Source organism: Odocoileus virginianus, chromosome 31 (assembly GCF_023699985.2).
Source record: "Odocoileus virginianus isolate 20LAN1187 ecotype Illinois chromosome 31, Ovbor_1.2, whole genome shotgun sequence".
NCBI classification, from domain to species: domain Eukaryota; kingdom Metazoa; phylum Chordata; class Mammalia; order Artiodactyla; family Cervidae; genus Odocoileus; species Odocoileus virginianus.
In genome coordinates, this window is record NC_069704.1 from 15009522 (window position 1) to 15024899 (window position 15378).

The 15378-nt window shown below is 38.7% G+C and overlaps 1 protein-coding gene across 2 annotated transcripts in view; it reads right to left on the reverse strand.

The window, feature by feature from the left end:
- Positions 1-15378, reverse strand: part of RAD23B (RAD23 homolog B, nucleotide excision repair protein) — a 43483-nt gene that overhangs the window by 24668 nt on the left and 3437 nt on the right. Inside the window, exon 2 of one of the 2 annotated variants that reach the window (XM_020878219.2) lies at positions 1485-1566. The exons of the other annotated variant lie outside the window; for it this stretch is intronic. Coding sequence (XP_020733878.1) covers positions 1485-1566 — 82 coding nt within the window. The remainder of the gene's footprint in view (positions 1-1484; positions 1567-15378) is intronic. 2 annotated transcript variants of the gene reach the window in all.

Here is a 15378-nt window from a genome sequence, read left to right on the forward strand (position 1 = left end):
CACAATGATTAACTTGAAATGGATCAGAGACTTAAACATAAGGGCTGTTACCATAAAACTCCTGAAAGAAAATGTAGGGAAGAAAGCCAGCAACTGTGACTTTGCCAACAATTTTTTGGGTATCACGAAGAAAGCGCACACACACACAAAATTCGACAAATGGACTACATCAAAGTCAAAAGCTTCTGCACAGCAAAATAAACAATTAAAATGAAAAGAATTCTACAGAATGGGAGAAAAATTTCAGAAACTATGTATCAGTTATGTGGCTAATATCCAAAGTACATAAAGAACTCAGTAACAAAAAACCCAAACAATCTGTTTAAAAATTGGCAGATTAGATATAAATCAACATTTATCCAAAGAGGACATGGAAATGGTCAACAGGCAGATGAAAAGATGCTCCACATCACTAAGCATCAGGGAAATGTAAATCAAAACAAGATACTACCTTACATCTGTTAGAACAGCTTCATCAAGGAGACAAGAGGGGCCGGTGATGTTATGGTGGAAAAAAAAATCTTTATTCACTGTTGGTGGGAATGTAAATTGGTCCAACCACTATGGAGAATATGGAGGTTTCTTAAGAAATTAAAAATAGATCCACCATATGACCCATTGTGTGTATGAGTTATGTCTTTTTTATTTATTCATCCCTTGATGGCCATTTTGGCTTGTTTCCATATCTTAGCTATTGTGAATAGTGCTGCTATAGACATGGGAGTGTATATGTCTTGTCAAAATCCTGTTTTCACTTCTTTGGGTATATACAATATTATTCAACCACAAGAAAGACAGTAACTTCCTATCTGCAACAACATGAATGGACCTTGTGAACATTATGCTAAGCAAGATAAGTCAAGCACAGTATGATATCACTTATATGTGGAAATGTATGTGGAATTTAAAACTCTGAACTTCAAAAAAGAGGTTATTTTACCTTGGTGGTTACCACGGGTTTGGGGCATGGGGGAGATAAGAGTGATAGTGTTTAAGAGTACAAACTTGTAATGAGTATTAAATAAGCCAGAGATATCTAATGCACAGTATAATGAATGCAGACAATAATATTGTTAATTCTGTAATGTGGTAAATATCACTACCACAGCAATCATATTACAATATGTATCAGAGTTAACACTTTGTACACTTTACACTTAAACAATGTCACACAAAGTAATTCAATAAAATTTTTTAATTCAAAAAACAAAGCAAAACAAATACAGCCAGTTACACAATGCTCACAAAAGAAAAAACTAACATCATTGGATGGAGAAATACATAAAGCAAATGTGAAAAATAGAGGACTGAATATTAATAAAATAACATTCAAATGACTGTTCATTCTCTGCTTTTATCTCTACAATGTTTCTAACAGAATCCATTTGTATGTGCTACAATTCTTAAGATGGTGATTTCTAAAACTAAAAGACTGTCACAGCACACATGAAAATGGCATGTTAATTTCAGCACTGAATTCATACCTGCATAAATTAACTTCTGACCTGCTACAGGAAAGGCATCTTTACCCTTTTCTGATTCAATCTTCTCTTTCAGTGCTCTCACCTATGGGAAAAATTTTTAAATATTTGAAAAATATCTAAACAAAGGAATATCCAGAATCTGAACAAATGATGCAATATAAAAGTTTTATACATACTACCGATTCCAAAAACTTAAAAGATCATGTATTCATATTATGTAAAAAAATTCTGTTGATAACCCACACTATTAGATATGGTTAAGTATAAACTGTTTTACCATCTATTACACAGGTTTTTTTTTTTTTTCTTAAAAGACTTTGACTTTACAAATCTATTCAAAATAAATGTTTCAAAAGCAGAAACTATGATTCTCATATAAAGTTTATGGGTTTATTTCCCACAGAGTAGGAAAGTAAAGAAAATCTCTCTAATCTAAAAGGTTTAAGAAATAAAGTGGTCTTGTCTACAATGATAAAAAGTAAGTTAAATGTGAAAGTCATGTGGACTCTGTGGGAGAAGGCGAGGGTGGGATGTTTCAAGAGAACAGCATCAAAACATGTATATTATCTAGGGTGAAACAGATCACCAGCCCAGGTTGGGTGCATGAGACAAGTGCTCGGGCCTGGTGCACTGGGAAGACCCAGAGGGATCAGGTGGAGAGGGAGGTGGGAGGGGGGACTGGGATGGGGAATACATGTAAATCCATGGCTAATTCATGTCAATGTATGACAAAAACCACTGCAATGCTGTAAAGTAATTAGCCTCCAACTAATAAAAATAAATGGAAAAATAAATAAATAAATAAAAATAATTAAAAAAAAATAAATGTGAAAGTCAAAAAGCAAAGTATTTACTTTGAAAGTGGCTAATGTTTCATTATAATCACTTGAGGAAGCTTTAGAAAGACCAATTAAAACATAATTCCTGAGTGTGGGTCTGGACATCAATATTCTGTAAAAGCTTTACAGCTGATTTCAAAGTCTGGCCAAGGTTGAGAGCCACTGTATTACTTAAACGATCTTGAACAAGTGGCTCAGTTTTTCTCAGCATCAGTCTCACCTATAAAGAGGAACTGGAACGGATGATCTTTATGGTTTTCGATCTCTAAAATATGGTTTTCAATCTCTAAAATTACATGACAACAGGTTCATTATGAAGTACTCAGAAAACAAATGTAAACTATTTCTGAAGTAGGCTGGCACAGAAGTTAGAGAGACAGAGAGAGATCATAAAACTAAATTTCACTTAATGCCGAAGAATCAAGGGGGAAAATCTCATTTCTTTCAATTCCCAGAATACTTCTGAAAATTGTACAAGTTGATAGTTCTGAGCTTTATGTGGAAAATTGTCATGGATACAAAAGGGCTCCTCCCCAAATCACACTGTTACTATTAATGTAAATAGTAGCTGAAATCCAAACCCAGATCTTCTGACTCCAAGCTTTAGAGCAGAGTATTTTGCAAATGTCACATAAATCACCCTTGCTATACTTATCATCTTCCTGAAGTGGGTCAGTAGCATCACTGCTATTCTGTTATTTCCCAAAGTGGAAATCCGTCACAAGAACCTCAACCAGGAAATATATATGATTATGAGAGGGAAAGTAGGACAAACAACAACAAAACACTCCTCCAATCATTTTATTACTAAATAACAGTGCTTCAAAGAAATCAAAACTGTGATTAATGAATATTAAGAAATAACAATGAGAACTCTATATACATTAATACCTATATGATGTGATTAAAAAAGTAATCACAGACTAACACTAAACATTTATTATTGAAGGAAAATTAACAAACTAAGCATGTAATTCAAACAGAAATAACAAGAAACATACCAAAAGGAAAATACACATAAAACAAATTAAGAGAAATAGTAGAAAATGGTTCCTGTAGCAATAGAAAAATGGACAGATGACACAGCAGGCAATTCACAATTACACACCCAATAAAAAGAAAAGCTCAACCTCATTAATAACCAGAAGCACAAATTTTAATGTCAGACTATCATTAATCTAATTACGGTCACACTGGAAAAGACTGTCTTGAATAATTTTTCGTGTTAAGTGTGAAGAGAGGGATATACTTTCAGAATGAGAGTATCAAATAATGTAATGTTTTGTGGACAATATGCCAAAATGTCTCAGTATTTTGGCAGAGGGTGTGTGGGAGTGTGTGTAGATTCAACCCGGCAATACCACTTTAGGTCATGCATCAAAGAACACAGGAGAACTAGACTTTGGAACCAGGTTCACTGACCGTCCAAGCTTCTGGCATTTTTCCTTTACCTCAACCCAATGATCTTCACTTCCAATCCATTTAAGTCATCTACTCACAGCCATTAGACATCCCCAAAATGTTCTTCGAAATTATAATAAAAGTGCTAATCTCTTCCATCAACTCTCTCAGTAACTGTTCACTAAACCTGCTCTTGCATTTCATTACGACCTTGGTCCCACGAGCCTCTACTTTCATTCCAGTTCTATTCAGCGTAGACAATAATGCCACTGCTTCTACGAATTCCTAACATCACAGCTGTTTGTCTTCCTACTGCTCCTACCAGGCAAATTTCCACATGTGGACCAACACAACTGAATTTGTCAGTACTCAAAATTTACTTCAACCACGCTGCGGTGTCATATTTTTCTACGTCACTTGGCTAACAAATCTCACCTTTAATACCTAACCAGCTATCTATCCACATTCACAGTCTTCTTAATGTTACTGAAGAAAAGGAAAGACATCCCCAATCCTTCTGTTCCCCTGGTGAGCCCTCTCCCTCCATCCTCCAAGACGCTGTTGTTTCAAATCTGTACTCTCCTGTAAATCTGATTCCCAACACGTGCCCCCTCCCCAGATGATCACTTTCTACTTCATTCAAGACACAGACAACACCCCAGGAACTCACACTCTCAACTTGCTGCTTCCAAACTGACACATGGGTTTTTTTTGGCATCCAGATTCACCTAATCTCCGTATTCTTCTCTACTAAATGAAAGGTATCCCTCTCTTCAAATCTAATTCCTGTTGTCCCTCCAGTATTCTCCAGTACCTTGCTAGATTCATTAGGTTTCCTATCTCCCCACCCACTTTTATTTTCAACCTCTCCCTCAAGGCCAGTTCATTTCCATTCACACTTCAACAGACCTAATTCTCTATCATCTTAAAAACAACCCCCTCCCCCAATCTGTCTCCTGCTGGTTACACTCTCCTCCTCTTGTCTCAAGCAATTTTTAAAAAAGTTAACTACACATTGCTTTTACTTACCCACAACTGCATACTTATTACTCAAGAGTGCAATACAAGGCGGACAAACTGAAGCATGGACTTTTCTCATTTCGCTGCTTCTGTCGGCAGCAGTGCCACTCCTACAATGACAGGACGGTGGCCCTCCCCAGTACCCCTGAATTCAGCAGCATCCGCACCCGACAGGTCCTAATCCTTCTCTGTAGTATTACCGGACCTCGCCGTCACAGCTGACAGTACTGACCCACTTCTCCCTTTCACACTGGCCTTCTCTGGATTCCGTAACACTGAACTCTTCCAGTGTTCCTCCTACCTCTACCCCTCCATTCTGAAATCCCCTTCCTTGCCCAGACCTTTAAGTGTTCTCAAGGCTCTGCTTCTGACTGCACCTTTTTCACACACTCTTCCAGGATAATCCATCTCATCTACTTCTAGTCTTGAGAACGATTCTGATGTCACCTGTATCTCGAGCCCAGTTCTCCCTTGACCTTCAGTTTTGCATATCCAACTCTACTAGAAACCTTCACCGGATATCCCATAGGCATTTCAACCAGAATGTATTTGCTGAAGGATGGTTTCTAGACTAGTTTAAGTCTTCTCTAACCCAATCAAGCTGAGCACCATTTTGAAACAGCTTACACAGAAAAGCCTCCTTTCCAGATGCTCTGAAGAAGGAAAAGGTAGCAGCTCTTGCACATGGCTTCTCCAGGAAGAAGCAGCCAACGTAGTTACAACTCCTCTAACACAGCCAACAAGAGTCCAAAATGCAGTACTTAAGTGCAACCTCAAAAACGACAGAGTGATCTCTGCTCATGTCCAAGGCAAACTATTCAGTACCACAGTAATCCAAGTCTATGACCCAGTCACTAATGCTGAAGAAGCACAAGTGGAACGGTTCTATGAAGATCTACAAGGCCTTCTAGAACTAACACCAAAAAAGGTGTCCATTTCATCACAGGGGACTGGAATGCAAAGTAGGAAGTCAAGAGATACCCAGAGTAACAGGCAAGCTTGGCCGTGGAGTACAGAATGAAGCAGGGCCAAGGCTAACAGAGTTCTGCCTAGAGAATGCACCGGTCACAGCAAACACCTTCTTCCAACAACACAAAAGACGACTCTACACATGGACATCACCAGATGGTCAATGTCGAAGCCAGATGGATTATATTCCTTGCAATTGAAGATGGAGAAGCTCTATACAGTCAGCAAAAAGCAAGACCAAGAGCTGACTGTGGCTCAGATCATGAACTCCTTATTGCAAAATTCAGACTGAGATTGAAGAAAGTAGGGAAAACCACTAGACCTTCAGCTATGACCTAAATCAATTCCCTTACCTATACAGTGGAAGTGACAGATTCAAGGGATTAGATCTGACAGAGAGTGCCTGAAGAACTGTGGACAGAGGTTAGCAACATTGTACAGGAGGCTGTGGTTAAAATCATCCCCAAGAAAAAGAAATTCAAAAAGGCAAAATGTCTGAGGAGGCCTTACAAATAACTGAGAAAAGAAGAGAAGCAAAAGGCAAAGGAGAAAAGGAAAGATATATCCATCTGAATGCAGAGTCTAAAGAATAGCAAGGAGAGATAAGAAAACCTTCCTCAGCGATCAATGCAAAGAAATAGAGGAGAGCACCAGAATGGGAGAGACTTGGGATCTCTTCAAGAAAATTAGATACCAAGGGAACATTTCATGCAAAGATGGGCTCAATAAAGGACAGAAACAGTATGGACCTAACAGAAGAGAAGATATTAAGAAGAGGTGGCAAGAATACACAGAAGAACTATACAAAAAAGATCTTCACGACCCAGATAATCACGATGGTGTGATCACTCACCTAGAGCCAGACATCCTGGAATGTAAAGTCAAGTGGGCCTTAGAAAGCATCACTATGAACAAAGTCAGTGGAGGTGATAGAATTCCAGCTGAGCTATTTCAAATCCTAAAAGATGATACTGTGAAAGGGCTGCACTCAATACGCCAGCAAATTTGGAAAACTCAGCAGTGGCCACAGGACTGGAAAAGGGTAGTTTTCATGCCAATCCCAAAGAAAGGCAATGCCAAAGAAATGTTTAAACTACCACACAATTGCACTCATCTCACACGCTAGCAGAGTTATGCTCAAAATTCCCCAAGCCAGGCTTCAACAGTACATGAACTGTGAACTTCCAGATGTTCAAGCTGGATTTAGAAAAGGCAGAGGAACCAGAGATCAAATTGCCAATATCCATTTGATCATAGAAAAAGCAAGAGAATTCCAAAAAAAAAATCTACTTCTGCTTCACTGACTACACTAAAGCCTTTGACTGGGTGGATCACAACAAACCGTGGAAAATTCTTCAAGAGATGGGAATACCAGACTACCTTATCTGCCTCCTGAGAAATCTGTATTCAGGTCAAGAAGCAACAGTTAAAACTGGACATGGAACGACACACTGGTTCCAAATAAGAAAAGACGTACAGCCAGGCTGTATACTGTCACTCTGCTTATTTAACTGATACGCAGAGCACATAGTGCAAAGTGTCGGGCTGGATAAAGCACAAGCTGGAATCAAGGTTGCCGGGAGAAATATCAATCACCTCAGATACACAGGCAACACCACTCTCATGGCAGAAAGCAAAGAAGAACTAAAGAGCCTCTTGATGAAAGTGAAAGAGGAAGAGTGAAAAGGCTGGGTTAAATGTCAACATTCAAAAAACTAAGATCACGGCATCGGGTCCCATCACTTCATGGCAAACAGACGGGGAAACAATGGAAACAGTGACAGATTGCATTTTCTTGGGCTCCAAAATCACTGCAGATGGTGACTGTGGCCATGAAATTAATAGACACTTGCTCCTTGAAAGAAAAGCTATGATCAACCTAGACAGAATATTAAAAAGCAGAGACATTACTTTGCCAACAAAGGTCCATCTAGTCAAAGCTATGGTTTTTCCAATAGTCATGTATGAATGTGAAAGTTGGACTATAAAGAAAGCTGAGTGCTGAAGAACTGAAGCTGTTGAACTGTGGTGCTGGAGAAGATTCTTGACAGTCCCTTGGACTGCAAGGAGATCCAACCAGTTCATCCTAAAGGAAATCAGTCCTGAATATTCAATGGAAGGACTGATGCTGAAGCTGAAGCTCCAATTCTTTGGCCACCTGACGTGAAGAACCGACTCATTGGGAAAGACCCCAATGCTGGGAAAGACTGAAGGCAGGAGGAGAAGGGGACGACATAGGATGAGATGGTTGGATGGCATCACCGACTGGATGGACATGAGTTTGAGCAAACTCTGGGAGTTACTGAAGGACAGAAAAGCCTGGCATGCTGCAGTCCACGGGGTCACAAAGAATAGGACATGACTGAGCAACAGAACTGAACTGAACTGTGCTGAGCCCCATGTCAATGCTTCCAATAAGTCATCTCAAAAGGATGGGCATAATACTAAGCACTACTATCAGAGTAAACAAGTTTCTCCTGGATGAAGCAGGAATATGGAACAATACTTTCATTTTGCTGTTTATTTCCCCCAGATAAAGGATGGTAGCTTGTCACTGATTAGAGACAGAACATGGTTAAGACTCAAGAAACCTATTTTTTTTCTAACCACATACTTCTCTTTTATGAAATCGTGCATTTTAAAAGAAAAACATAATCAACATCTTCCACTAAACATAGCTAACATTGCTTTTTTTACCCAAAAGGGAGACAATCATAATAGTTTACTGAAAAAGGCCAACACAAAAGCAGATCAGTTATCCTTTTCATCCCATTCTGTTCTGAGGAAGTTGTCTCTCACTTCTCCAATATTCCTTACATTAAATCCAGTGGTTCCAACTTATCACCTAACTACTTTTCAATGTGAACACTATATTGTATCCCATGACACTATCTTAGTTCAAGCCAACCACCATTAAAAGTAGTTATTTCCACGAATTTAAGTTGTATGTTTCAGATATAAAAGTAATGTCTTTTAAATCTTATCTCCATAGTAGTATGATGTTTTGCAAGTCAGTCTTCTTACACATCACTTAGTTCATGGGTGCTACATACTTACCATGTGTCAGGCAGTGTACAAAGAGCCTCACAATATTTAATTCATTTACTCTATGTTAGATCTCTATTTGAATCCTGGCTGGTTATTCAGACAGACTTAGTATTTGAGAACAAATACTGTTGAGATTTGTGAACACTGATGCAGGCATTTTTGAGGCAATCTGCCATCCTTTGACCCAAAAATTCCACCTTTAAGAATCAGTACTAAAAGGATGTTCACAGAAATACTTCAAAGATACATGAACAAAATGTGTTCATGTGTAGTACACTACTTACTGTAATACTGCAAACAACCCTAAATGTCCATCAACGGTGAAATGGTAAAATACATTATTGCTCATGCATACAGCTGTATAGTTATGCAATACATTAAGAACAGTGACTATATAAAGAAATGCAGAGAATGCATATACATTAAAATGACTGGATGAAATATTTACAATTATCTTTAAGGAACAAAAGCAATGGATTTTAAAATACATAGTGTTGTTTTTATGTATTATACGCACACATTTTTCTGGGGAAAAAAAAAAAAAAGCACATACAGAATTCAAAAGTGGTCACTTAAGACCAGGGGCCTAAAGCCTTTTGCTTTTTATTTTATACATTTTACTTACTATAACAAGTCTCGATTGTTTTTAGTAATGAGGGGAAATTTAAGTAGTTTAAAAGAAAAAACATTTCATTGTACCCTCTTCCAACCATTACTAATATTACACAAGAATACACTGCAATTTATGAGATCTCACTAAAGCAGAAAATTCTGGATAGTAGTTCTAACACTATATAGCCTAGCTAATTAAAAAATTAGTAACAGCAAATAAGTTTTAGCCATTAACCATTATGTATGTGTTAGTAGCTTAGTCAAGTCTGACTCTTTGCAACCCCATGAACTGTAGCCTGCCAGGCTCCTCTGTCCATGGAATTCTCCAGGAAAGAATACTGGAATGGGTTGCCATTCCCTTCTCCAGGGTATCTTCCCAATCCAAGGATCAAACCTGGGTCTCCCACACTGCAGGCAGATTCTTTACTATCTGAGCCACCAGGGGAGCCCCCATTAGCAAAAGGAAACAGAGACCTAAAGCAAAATATGTTTACAAAAGGATTTCATACATTCACACTATGGGCAAAACTTTTTCATTTTTGGTTTCTTGGGCAGTATCCTTCCATTTGAGAAACTGGTGCAGGCACCAAAGAGTATTTCCTGAATCTTGCCCACAAAGCAGGTTTCAGGTGATTCTAAAAACAGAACTGATTATGAAGATGTCAGCTGACATTAATGCAACAGAAAAAATCTTCCCACTGGACCAAAGAAATGAAAAAATGTGGCACAATCATTTTTGCTTTTTTTTAACTGAAAAAATAATTCAGATTACAGTATTAACAATGCGTGGATAACAGTAAACAAAGGCAGTAACCCTAATTCTCAAATTAGGGTTATGATCTAAAAGTTACTATTTTAAGTATAATTTGAAATTCATAATCCATTCTCCCCCAACAGAAACTATGATAATTGGGCTCCTAAAGCCAAAGTACTGAAAGTGTTAGTCACTGAGTTGTGTTCAACTCTGTAACAGAGAACTGCTGAATTGTAGCCGGCCAGGCTCCTCTGTCGAATTCTCCAGGCAAGAATACTGGAGTGGGCAGCCATTCCCTTCTCTAGGGGAATCTCCCCAACCTGGGGATTGAATCTGGGTCTCCAGCACTGCAGGCAGACGCTTAACTGTCTGAGCCACCAGGCAAGCCCCTGGTGACCAACGGCAGCTACTGATTTCTTCTTCTTTTAATAAAAAAAAGCCTGTCTATTTATGCCAGTTTAATCTATTCTACAATATTATAAATACATTTCTAACAGTATGGTCTCATCAAGATCAAAACAGACACAGACTTTGAAGACAGTAAAGCAGAAACTCCCAAGTTACTTGACGGATCTAATACACGACAAAAAAAGCCACCCACCTAATACAACCAGACACGTAAAGAACAGGAGAGAGAGAGAGACAACTGTTATCCACCCGTTAAAGCTCAAGGACCTATTCATACATATTAATCATTTGCAGCTGCTCTACTTCCTCTACTGGAATAGGTATACATAATGCTAAAGGGTTTATAAAGTTCATTTCACTAAAAATTCCATATACAAGAAATGTATTTATCTAAACTTATCAGGAACAGACGCTGTGGTGTCCTTCAGCAGGATTCACTGTTCTATACCAAGTTTAAATTTATAACATTTCTTTCCAAAAGCAACAGAAATTTTATACATTATCTATGAAATAATCTCAATTTCCAAGCCTAAAATGGCAGAACACAGCTCTCAACACTGAAGTTGCTGACTTCATCAAGCTGAGAAAATAAGGATATCTCACAAAAACCATGTTCAAAAAGGACAGTGAAAACACTGATCACAATGAATGGAAAACTGATAAAAACAGGACTTGTTTTTTTAAAAAAACTGTATAAGATTCATGATTTCACAATTTACCCAGATTTTCAGATCCATGATCTCATTTGATTTTCACACCAACTCTATGAGGAAGGCAGATAAATTACTATTCCTCCCATTTCACCCATGAGAAAACAGATTTAAGCACTATACCACATTTAAAGATACAAAGCAACTACAAAGTGGGAAAAAGCTCTCCTCTATCTTAGGAACAGTATGATGTATTTGAAAGAGCAAGATGTTTAAAAAAAAAAGCAAACAGATTCAAGAGCTACTCCTAAGTTCTGCTGTAAGGAAGAGGGGGAAACGGGACAGCAGACAAATGTGGAGACAAGGGAGGATTCTACTAGAACAAGGACAGTGTTAAGATAACTCTAGAAATGGAAAAATCAATGATAAGGAAAAGGAGAACTGATGGAGTAGTGTCCTTTATAAATGAGTTTAGGAAGTTGTGGGAAAGTGGAGGAAGCAGCCTTAGATAGTACTATCCACAAAATACAGCTATCTCCACAACAGAGAGGCTGTCGGGCAGGGCGCTCTGCTAGGATCTTGAGTAAGTTCTGTCCTGACAGTTTCTATATTCTCAGTAAAATCTCAAATCTAGGGTCATCAACTGAAAATAAAGAGTGGAGGTGGTATGAAATCTGCCCATGAGACCAGAAAAGTGAATTGACTGGTAAAATGTACGACTGCCAGTGCGAAGGACTTGATGATAATTACTGTTCAGCAATTTGAGACAAGGAGCCCGTGTGTTCAGTTTCTAGCAGCACAGGTGCAAGCACAGACTTAATCATATTTGGGGTTTTTCAAACAAGAACAACGGAGCGAGAGTGGGACCATGTTGTTAAGCACTGTCACTAAGCATAATGTGTTATCTCAAACTCACATAATCTTCAAAACAATCCTGAGAGGTTAGTATTTCTGTGGCTATATTCTCAACCTTACTGATGAGGAAACAGGCACAAAACTGGGTAACTAGCCAAAGGTCACATCACATGGCAAGTGCTATGGCCAGGATTGAAACTTAGGCAGCCTGGCTCAAGAGACATGCATACACTTGACCCTTGCAAGGGAGTGATTATAACCACTGGCTCTATTTTAGCTGGGCAAAAGTGGAAGCAATAACATGGGGGGGCGGGGGGAAGCAGAGAAAAGCAGTACGGATCAAACAGATTCTAAAAACAGATTCTCATAAAAACTGGAAACAGAGGAAAGTTAAAGTGAGGTACCAAAAACAGATCACTGTGGACAAAAGGAAGAGTTCCAGTTACTTGCTGTGATAAGAGCTAGTTACCACTCCTGGGTCTGAATAAATGAAGTAAGTAGAAGGAAAAATCACCAGATGGGCAATTAATGAATTGAGATCAGACTGTGGGCAAGACCATTCAAAGACAGTGAAACTACCAAGGCCATTGACTGTGACCCTAGACAGGTTACTCATCATGTTGGTCTTCGATTCTTTTTAAAACACACATTATTACATATTTTTCACAATTCTGGTTTATTTTTTAAAAAAACAATGTCCAGAAGCTGTGACACTCAGAATTATTGCAATTATTTTCACGTGTCTCCCATGCATTCCTCAATTCCCTCAAATCTAACTTCTGGCCCCACCGCTTCAAGGAGGCTACTCACCCGGGTCACTTATGACCTCCAAGGTGCCAAAAACAAAAGTCATGTTCCTTGTTTTCATCTTAACTTTTTTGCAAGTAGCAGATACATTTGACCCTTTCCTTGTCTTTGAAACTTTTTTCTTCTCTTGGATTCTGCCTGTTTCAAAGGTTGCTCCTTGACTGCCTGACCTCTTCACTATTCAGTCTTCACATGGTCCAGCACCCCAGGTTTCAGCCCTAAGCACCACTCCATTACATTCTTACCAAGGTTCCTCAATTCTAGTAGCACACAAGGAGTAATTTAGGCACTTGGGCTCGATTTCGTCAAGAACAGGCACTGAAAAAGGCTGAGGCAAGATGATCTCATCCATTTCCATGGACTGAGGTCAAACATACATGTGGCTTGTCATGTCTCTAATCGCAGCCCAAATTTCCCTCTGGAATTGAAAGTCACAGCAAATCTCCTTGTCATTTCCACCTGAATGTTTAGTAGGCGTCTTAAATGTAAGTCTTTGAGTTCCCGCCCCAATCCCTAAACCTGCTCCTCTCCCATCCCTCCATGTCTCGGGAAGGAACATAGTATTCACACAAGTTATACAACTAAAACCTACACTTAATCTTTGATTTCTCAACTTCCTCCACTCCAACTCATCATCAGCTCTACCCTTCCAACCATATCTCAAATCCCTCCAACTCTCTTTATATCTCTACTCTTACTTCCCTGGTCAAAGCTTCAACTCCCGAAACTGTTGTGCAAGCCTCACTGCTCTTTGTACTATCTGTTCTCCAGACAGCAAAGTAACCTTTCCAAATCATAAAAGAAATATTTTTTTCTGCTCTACTTAAAAGCCCCCAAAGGCTTCCTATTTTACAATGAAAAGCTCCAGCTTATTACAAAGCCCTACAGGCCCTGGCCTCTTGCCTAACTCTAATCCCTCACCTCTCTTTCCCTTCACCTCCTAGAACAACAAAACAGGCCTTTTTTGATTCCCAAAGCACACTCTTGAAAGTCTTTCCCTAAAGAAAACACTTTCCCCATCTCTGAGTGCTTATTATTCAGATCTCAGTTTAAATGTCACCTTATTTAGAAAGGTCTTCTGTGACCAGTCAATTTAAAAGTAGCCACCTAGTCATGCACTATCACATTACCTCACCCTATTTCAATTCTCTACATAACTCTTACCATTATCTGGTTTTAAAAACTTGTTTTTCATCTGATTTATCCCACTACAACGTATGCACCATAACAGCAGGACCTGATATTTTTAGTAAGTATTCAACCAACAGTAAATAAATTAACATGCAAAGATTGAGGGATCACTGACTTGGCAATTCACCAAAGAATGTATTTAGTTCATCCAAAAGATCTTTATCAAATTCTTGTTGCTGTTGTCTAGTCTCCAAGTCATATCCAACTCTTTGCAACTCAAAGGACTGTAGGCTCCTCTCTCCATGGGCTTTCCCAGGCAAGGATACCGGAGGGGGTTGCCATTTCCTTCTCCAGGGGATCTTCCCGACCCAGGGATCGAACCCGCATCAGGTGCAGTGGCAGATGGATTCTCTACCACTGAGCCACCTGGAAAGCTCCCTTAAATGCTTCCTGTATGCTAAGCACAGAAACAGCAAAGGTCTGATTCAAGCCATCACCAGGTTTCCCAGGTACTTCCAGTATTTCGTTTTACCAAAATGCCAAGAAACCTGTGATACAGTATTTTAATACGTTAACTACTTAAAGGTTTTAATAATCTAGGAAACTTCCATAATAAGGCACTAACTCCAGCACAATTCTATTATAATACAATTAGCCATGATGGCAACAATGTGCTAAAAAATGATGGCTAGTAAATCTTATATACAAAACTAGTACTCAAACAGTATTTTGTAGCACAAATGTATCACAAAGTGAGATAATTCTTTGCAGATTACTGTACAGAGCATCAAATATACTGTCTAATTAAAACTACTGTACTTCAGCAACTGTCTTATCAAAAACTTCCAATATATACACATAGCTTTGTTGTGACTTATGTAGTATTTCAGGTTGTGCATTTAATGTCTCACCTCAAACTTACTGTTGTTTTTTCCCCAGTTACTTTATAAGAGGAGATGAATTATTATTTTAATAATAAAAAGACTTCTGTAATGGTTAACACTAAAGACAGTGCAAGATAATGGTCAAGTAAATGGTAAAAAATGGTAATGTTAAGAAAGTTTCACTGGTTTTTTTTTTTTTTAAAAAAAAGGCAGGGGAGGACTTTCAACATTCAAAAACTAAAGCAAACACAAACACCTTAAAAACGAATCCTCTTGCTTTTTCTACTGTGCCTGTCTCCTACACTATAGCCACTGACTGAGCCAAGACGATGTAAACATGTCTCCCCAAAGACCCAGACGTCCCTGCACTCCTCTGGTTCTGCCAGTCAACTTACTGAACATTTGCTTGTTCAGCAAATGAATCACTGCCATGACTCCTCTTATCTCTCAGTCCTCTTTCACTCATTTTTGCTCCTACTCCTCTCAAGCTCACAAGAGTTTCTGCACCAGCCATTT